Here is an 8,740-nt window from a genome sequence, read left to right on the forward strand (position 1 = left end):
GGACCCCCGTGTCCCTCAGCACCAGCGCGTCGCGGCCTCCCCAGGAGACGGGGGGCGGCCACCGGGCTCCCAGCCCCGACCCGGGGAGCGGGGCTGCGGGCACTGTCCCGGTGGGGACGGACAGACGGACGGAGGGATGGACGGGCGGGCGGCGGAGCTCCAGCGCCCCCTGCCGCCCGCTGCGAGGGGCTCGGTGGCCTCCCTAGGGGAGCGGGACACGGCGGCGGGGGGTCGCGGCCGCCGCCCCTCTCCCCACCTCGCTCCGCAGCCGGGGGCGGCAGGCGAAGACCCCCAGGGGTAGAAGAGCAGGGGGGAAGAGGATGAAGGGGGTGGGTGGGGGGCAGGAGCCAGACCCCCTCCCCCGCTGCCCCCCTGCACAGGGGGGTGTGTCAGCGTGGGGGAGGGGAAGGGGAGCTGATAAAGCACGGGGGGCGTGCCCGGGGGGCGTGCCCGAGCGTCGCCATTGGCCGCCGGGGGGAGTGATGTCACCCATATGAGGGGCTGATAACGAGTCGGGCGAGGAGCCGCGAGTTTTGCAGAAGGGGGCAGCGAGCGCGGCGGGGGCAGGCCGGGCGGCGAGGCCGGGGCACAGCGCGGCGGAGCCCCCAGCGCACCCAGCCCGGCCCTGCCGCAGTGGGCCGAGGTGGTGAAGGAAGACAGCAGCGGCAGCCGTCCTCCAAGGCTCGCCCCCCGCCGGCTCCACCTCACAGCAGCGCGGCGCCCAGCTCGGCTCGCTGGGGCAAGGTGCGCCGCCGGTGGGAGCGGCTTTGTTGGCTCGGAGGGGAGCGGCGGGGAGAAGCCCACCATGGTGCAGCAAGCAGAAAGCGCGGAAAGCGAGAGCAACCTGCCCCGGGAGGCGATGGACACCGAAGAGGGCGAGTTCATGGCTTGCAGCCCAGTGGCTTTGGACGAGAGCGATCCGGACTGGTGCAAAACGGCGTCGGGGCACATAAAGAGACCGATGAACGCGTTCATGGTGTGGTCTAAGATCGAGAGGAGAAAAATCATGGAGCAGTCCCCGGACATGCACAACGCGGAGATCTCCAAGCGCCTGGGCAAGCGGTGGAAAATGCTGAAGGACAGCGAGAAGATCCCGTTCATCCGGGAGGCGGAGAGGCTGCGGCTTAAGCACATGGCCGATTACCCCGACTACAAATACAGGCCCAGGAAAAAGCCCAAAATGGACCCGTCGGCCAAGCCCAACGCCAGCCAAAGTCCGGAGAAAAACGCACCCACCAGCAGCAGCGGCAGCAAAAGCGCCAAGAGCTCCAGCAAGAAATGTAGCAAGCTGAAATCCTCCTCCGCCTCCTCGCCCCCCAAGCCGGGAGCCAAAGCCGCCCACCACGGGGACTACGCGGGGGACGAGTACGTCTTCGGCACCCTGAAAGTGAGCAGCAAGACGGTCAAGTGCGTCTTCATGGACGAGGACGAGGAGGATGAGGAGGACGAGGACGAGCTGCAGCTGCGGATCAAGCAGGAGGCGGACGAGGAGGAGGAAGATGAGGAGCCGGGGCCGCAGCAGCTGCGGCGGTACAACGTGGCCAAAGTGCCGGCGAGTCCCACCTTGAGCTCCTCGGCGGAGTCCACCGAGGGGGCGAGCCTCTACGAGGAGGTGCGGGGCGGCGCCGCTGCGGCGGGCGGAGGCAGCAGACTCTACTACAGCTTCAAGAACATCACCAAGCAGGGCCCGCCGCCGCCCCAGCCTCCGGCCGGCCTCTCCCCGGCCTCGTCCCGCTCCATCTCCACCTCGTCGGCCGGCAGCGAGGAGGCGGACGACCTCCTCTTCGACCTCAGCCTCAACTTCTCGCAGCACGGCCACGCCGCCGCCGAGCTGGGGGCGGGCGCCGCCGCCGGCAACCTCTCCCTCTCTCTGGTAGACAAGGACCTGGACTCCTTCAGCGAGGGCAGCCTCGGCTCCCACTTCGAGTTCCCCGACTACTGCACCCCGGAGCTGAGCGAGATGATCGCGGGCGACTGGCTGGAGGCGAATTTCTCCGACCTGGTGTTCACGTACTGAGCGGGGGCGGCGGTGGAGAGAGGGCGGGCGCCGGTGGCGAGGCGGCGGAGCTGGAGCTGGAGCGACGCCGGTGATGATGATGATTTAAAAAAAAAAAAAAAAGGTCTTGTTTTCTTTTTTTAAAAAAAAAAATCTCGAAGTTAGTTCCGAGCCCGGGAGTTGTGATTTTTTTTTTTAATTTTTGTGTTTTTTATTTTTATTTTTTTTATCGCATTTGGTGATCACAACAACAACAGCAAAGGCAAATGGGACTGGGGGAAAAATGATACAGAAGGCGCTGTTTGAAGCTTGTCGGTCTCTGATTGAAGTCTGGAAGATGGTCTGCAAAGAAGTCTTTTGGCAGCACAACTGTTACTCAAGGGGGTTTGTGGATATTTTTATTTTTTTTTCCCGTGAGAGATCTTAAAGAACTGTTCTGATTTTTTTAATTATTTTTATTTTTCCGAAAGGGACCATTGCAACTTTTTTTGGAGGGAGAAAACTGATGTCTTCTATGCATCCGATTCTTAACAAAGCTGCAGGGAGCTTGAAAAAATGCAGACTGTACAAACGCTTACAAATAACTGAACTGACTTAAGATCAGAGTTTACTTTTCAGATCAAATTGTTTATGGTTTTACAAATGTGATTTCTACTTGCCAACTTTTTTTTTTGTAACTTGTTCCCTTATACCTCCTTGATTGAATACCAGACAGCCTAGACCTCAGTACAAAAAGGTATTGAAACATTTTTGATACATAACAGACCTCAGTCTTTTTTAAAAATTAATATATTTTCAGGCGTATTTTTGTACAGTGAAAAGGGAACATTCTTGCTGTGTTTTTTCAGTAAGACTTTTCAGGCACTTCTTCCCTTTTATTTTCTTTTTTTCTCTGTTTTTAGCATGCAAGTTTGTTGGTACGTTACGTCCTGGTTTTAAAAGGATTAACATTTTAAAAAAAATAATCCTTGCATCTAAAGGCCTTGTGGTTTTAAAAAAAAAAAAAAGAAACAAACACTTTTTTTGTACAGCTATAGTTCAGATTTGTTCAATATTTGTAGGTAAAGATTTATTGAAAATGGTGATATAGACCTCAGAGCTGTTATCTTAGTTTAAAAGATTGTATATGTACTGTACTATAGTAGGACTTTATGTATCTCATACGCTGTGATATGTGGATGGGGCCCCAGATGGAAGGTATGAAACTGGATTCTCGATTTTAGCAAAAAAAAAAAAAAAAGAAAAAAGGCACATAGTTAAAGTTTCTCATGTTGTGCAATATAATCTAAAGTACAGACCATCTGCATATTTTGTAGCAAATGATGGCAAAAGCAGACTTGTGCACTGTCAACATCATAGCCTGTTTTTTTTTTTAATGCTGAAAGTCTGTATCTTGACAATTTTAATAAATCAGCTGGAACTGATAGAAACTCGTATCGCTATTAGTGTCTGTAGAAGTAACGCTGGAGATGCCGTGTTGTCACCCCTCGCCCGTGGAGGAGCGGTAGCTATAGTCTGTAGTGCATGACCAGAGCTTAGGGGGAAGGAAAATAAGGATTTCTTGCCTTTTCCTTTTTATATTTTTTGTATTCTTTTCCCTCCTTTTTCTCCACCTCCTTTTTTTGCTCCGCGCTGCCCCTTGGGGCGGGCGCGGTCCAGCCGGGTACCCGCGGGCGGCCGGGGTGGACCGGACCGGGGCCGTGCCGGGCTCTGCGGGGCTGCGCGGTGCAGCAGGTGGGCTCGCCCCGCTGCTTTTAGGCTCTCCCGCATCCCCCTCGGCCGCCCAGCAACGCTTGAGCTCCCCGAGGGTGCGCCTCACCCCCCGCCCCCCCCCCCCTTCCCCGCATCCCATTGCCGGGGGCGGGGGGCTGCGGGGCTAGTGCCCGCTCTCCCCCTGCCGCCCCAGGGACAGCTCCCCCTCTCCCCGCCTTTATTATTATCATTCCCCCTCCTTCCTCCTTTTCTCCTCCTTTTGCTGAGTAGCTTGGGCGAGACTTGACGAGGGGATGCTCTGTGCCCCCATCTCCGCCTTAGGGAAGCGTTCGGCCCGCCGGGGCAGCTCCAGCCCCTCTCAGAGGGGGCATGGGAAGGAAAGAAGGGGTACGAGCTTCTTCTGTAGGTGAGCAGACTTTGGCAGTGTGCGGTTTTTATTTTTTTTTCCTTAGGAGCCATCAGATTTCAGTTACAAGCTCTGAAATAACTGCTGATGGCAATAAACAGACTCACAAGGTGGAAGCTTGTTTCTCAAGACGTTTACTTTTTATATGATAGGCATTGGTAATTTTTTTTCTCCACTAATTAATTATCCAGCTGTTTACAGGGACAATTCACTGTGCTGGTATTTTGGTGGCAACCACTGCTACAGGCTTTCAGACTTGCTGAAATGAAAATCCTGCATACACATTTGTAAGGCATAATAAAACATAACATTAAAACCTGCATGCATGTTATGTTTAATCAAGGACAACTCTTAGGCATTTAAGTGGTGAGATATCTTACTTTAGGTTAGTTAAATGAACTGGTAGTAAAATGATTAATATAATCTGATCTCTTTCTAATAATAATAATAAAACACTCATGATTCTAAATAAAAGTTGTTTGGCCTAAATCTTTGCTATCAAAAAAGAGATATAGCATATCTGGGAACTCAAATTTATGTCTTGCATTGTGATAATTCTTTATGAGAAACTGTGTTTTAAAACAAACTTAATTACAATATATAAGATATCCTTGGCAATGGATAGTCCTCAATAAAACAGAGTTTCTTGAATTTTCAGTTTTTGGTCTCAAATGATTAGTGTGTTCTCCATGTAATAACTTAGAAATCAGATTGAAACAAATGACATTTATCTCTTCTAAGGCAAAAGAATGAAAGAAAATAGATACACTGAAGTGCTCTAGCCTAGCCATTCACTACTATCCTGCTTTTGAGAATCCCTTCTTGGGCTAGGGTGATGGAGTCAGTTGATCAGGTTCTAAGTCTTAAAACTGAGCCAAAATTCTCTTAGTAATTCTTCACGCTATCATGAGAATATGGGGACTTTCTCTTCTGGTCCCTTTCTTCTGATATGCATCCTTGTTTACTAAAGTAATAATAGGCAGTGTCATTAAACATTTGTGCTCTACAGATGTTCAATGAGTTATGAATGATTATTGTCGAATCTAGGCTGAATTTGGTTTGCATTGTGATAAGGTCTGTGTCTCAGCCTACAGGAGTTTTGACTTGCGTATATTTTTGGAAGATGTTTTTTAAAATTACCGTTTAAGATATTAGTCAAGGATAACTAATTTAAAGGATCCAAGTATAGAGCAGTCAGGCATATTTTAAAAGAGCAACAGGTCTACTTTAGTTAAAGAGTATAATACCCACTCAGAAGTATATCTTTTCTTTCTTCTAGTTGGGAGTGATACAATACTATATCAGAGGAATATTTTGAGTGAAGGTGTATAGTGCAGGGAGATAATTTTTGTCCATAAAGTCTGACTTTCATTTATTTCAGAGTTTATTGTTGCATATTGTTCAAGGAAAAAAAAAATAGAGTTCTTTTTACGCCACTACACTGTTAGGGCTGAAGTTTGATGCTGTTGAATGCCTAAGCTCCTGCTGATTTCAATGAAAGTAACATACAATCTTCTAATCAGGAAAAATAGCATTTGCTAAATTACTCTTATATTTTTTGATTTTGTTGTATCTAATAATATTCCTATCTTCAGCTCCTTTATAATTTTATTTTTAGTGTACATAAGAATCCTTTTTGACCTGCTAGAGTAGTCCCATTGCAGGCTTAATATCTCCCATGGCCTTTTTCACATTTTTTGCATTCGTTTCTGTACAATACTCTTATGAGTAGAATAAGACAAGTGATAAGAGGGAGAAAAATGAGTGGTGTTTTTCTTTTTTTTTTTTTGGAAAGACAATTTTGTTCGTAGCACTGGGGATGTCAACTCCATGTAAAACTTAATCAAATATGGTGATTCTTTTTAATTTTATAGTAAGATTTTTTTTTTTTTAAGTTACCATTTTCCCCCTTTGGCTGTTCCCCCTCTGCCCCTTATTTCTTTAAAAAAAAAAAAACAAAAACAAGTACACCTGAGAAATATCTTAATTCCTTTAGTGCAGTTGTTTACAAATGTTATGGGAAGACTCATTCCAAGCATCCTGTATGTGCTACGTGCTCTTTAGGCATTTGCTGTCATTTGGGTTAAAGTTCTTCAAGTCTATTGAATGTGATTTGCATGCATGCAGTCTGATACTTCATTCATGCCTGTTTGAGGAAGGTGCAACTCTGGTGTTACGCTAAGGTACAACTGGTGTGGGGTCAAAGTCAGGGCCATATACTTTTTAGGTGTTTGATATTCAATACAGTCATTAAGTTCCTTTTTACAGTTGCACAGTTGCTGCCTAGTAAGGCCTTAAACCTGAAAAAAATTAAAAAAATTCTCATTGAGCTTAATGGGAGTTTTTGCCTCAAGGGCTGCTGGCAGGATAGGTGTCTTAGTTCTTCATAACCTTCATTTGTAAGCATGGCCAGAAAAAAAAAAAAAGTAAAAGAAAAAAAAAAAAACAAACAACAAAACAAAACAACAAAAATTTAATTCAATGAGTTGCCTTACATTTCTCCTTCTATATGGTTATATTCCTTTGATTTATTTCCTTTCCCCTCACCCACATCAAAGGCTGTGATTGTTTTTGTTCTTCTTAATTTTTTTGCACACTACCTATACCAATTAACTGCCTAATTAGTTTTATCTTCTCTACATGGATGCAGTGAATTTGTAAGAGAATTTCACAAGCAAGTAGTTTTTTAGTGAGTTTAAAGTAAATAGAGTTTTAAAGACCTATTTTTATATTCAATATAAAGCACAAATGTGCAGAAAGTGTAGAATGACTTACAAAAAGGGAAACAAAAGTTCATAATATTTCATGTATAAAAGTAATACCTTCTTTGGGTTGGGATTCTCTTAGAAAACCCAATACTTATGCCAGTGCAAAGATAGGAATATTTTAAAAACTCTTAGAAAATTGTGGTTGACAGCAATTTCAAAGGAATGACTTCTGTAGATACAAGGAAACCCCTAAAGCAATATGGATAAGAAGGGGTGAATGGTTTTCAATGATGAACAACAACCTGGAAGTGTGAGAATGGAGGTTTCAATCCTTATTAATTAATCATGTTTCTTCTTTTGTGGTTAGTTGCAACATCTGGATTTTCTGTGAAGTGTGCAATCTTGTAGGATGAAAAAGTGCATGGCGCCAAACTTCTAAGACTTACAAATACTTAGAAGCAGGTTTGATTTAGCATTATATGTTATTAATTAGGACATTTTGATTTTGGTAACTCCCACTTCCAAGAAAATCAAGACCCTGATTTACCACTTGAAGAAATTTGGTCAACTAATAATGATTAATCCAGGAACTCCCATTGTCACAGTTTGTTTTTGTTTCCATCGTCCTGCTTATCTCCAAAACCAACTTGCCTCAACCCCTGGCTAAACCAGGGAGAAGAGTTATATGCCATTGTTAGTTCATTTACAATTTGTATCTGGTTTTGCTCTTGTACATATGTTGGCGTTTTGGAGTCTTTACATAAATGCTGTGATATTTTTTTTCTTCTTTTTATTTTTTTTTTCGGTGGGCTGTTTTAAAATGGAGGCCTGTTTTCCAGTGTGGGACTTTTGATGGTTACAACATTTCAATGATGTTGCATGATGGCCACAGGTGGGGGAAATTGAATGTTTTAGAGCAGTTTTTCAAGCATGACACTTTTAAAATATGTAATTTCAAAGACTTTTCAAGGCCACATGAAATTAGTTTTCATAGCCACTCCAGGTCTTGGGGGGAAAAGCTGAAAAGTACTTTTGTTTAGAAGTCTGAGTGATGGTGGGGGGGAAACCTTTTCTTGAGGTTTTTGCATGCCAGTGCACGGCCTATTGCTGTGAGAGAAGGAAGATGGTAAGGCTGCTTGAGGCAATGCACTGGAGGACAAAGTGTTTTCTAGCACTAGAAAAAGAAAATGCATGGCAAAGTTTTGTCTTCTAGTAGACTATATAGCATGCAGAGTTTAGTATGTGTCAAAACAGTGTATGACATTGCTGTATCAAAGTTGTAAAATTAAGCATTATTTATTGAAAACTATGTATTTTTTTTGTAAAAATCTGATCACCTAGAGGATTAATATCAGTGACTTGTGCTAGTGCTACAAACTTAACCAGCTTCTTTACTACAGTACTTGATATGCAGTGTTAATGCTCAGGGTTGAAACCAGTCCACTCCAATGTCTTTTTTTGCAAGAGTTTTTAAATAAAGGAACAACATAATGCAATTGTTCAAAAGACTCTAATAAAATTGTGTGATCAATCTTCCTATGTGTTTTTATGTGGATTTTTTTTTTCCAGTGTTGTATTTGGTAAATGCAGTTCAGCTATTATAGCGAATCCATTCTTCATTCTGTGGGCACCCAAAGCTGAAAAAGCTGAAATTTAGTGGGAATAACGTGTCTTTTGAAAAAAACCCTCAATAGATAGTTATGGTCAAGGTGAAGAGGGTAAGTGCTGTTCTGGGCACGCCTGAGAGACACTGAAACAGAGAATGAGCCAACTTCCTTTTTTTTTTTTTTGTTGGTGTTCTGGATAAAATAAAATATTTTATGCTAAACATTTCAAAACCTGCTTTAAAGTTGACCATAGAAGAATGAAATAAGATGGATTACATGCCAGCAAAACGCATTTCTCTCTGTAACTTTT

The 8,740-nt window shown here is 44.7% G+C and overlaps 1 protein-coding gene across 1 annotated transcript; it reads left to right on the forward strand.

Annotated features, from left to right (window-relative positions):
* The first annotated feature begins 435 nt into the window (after positions 1-435).
* On the forward strand, positions 436-8,359 carry SOX11 (SRY-box transcription factor 11). Its single transcript, XM_068678530.1, has one exon. It carries the CDS (start codon positions 806-808, stop codon positions 2,015-2,017), a length of 1,212 nt encoding a protein of 403 aa, XP_068534631.1. The 5' UTR covers positions 436-805; the 3' UTR covers positions 2,018-8,359.
* Positions 8,360-8,740: the final 381 nt, after the last annotated feature.

This window comes from Anas acuta, chromosome 3 (genome assembly GCF_963932015.1).
Source record: "Anas acuta chromosome 3, bAnaAcu1.1, whole genome shotgun sequence".
NCBI classification, from domain to species: Eukaryota; Metazoa; Chordata; class Aves; order Anseriformes; family Anatidae; genus Anas; species Anas acuta.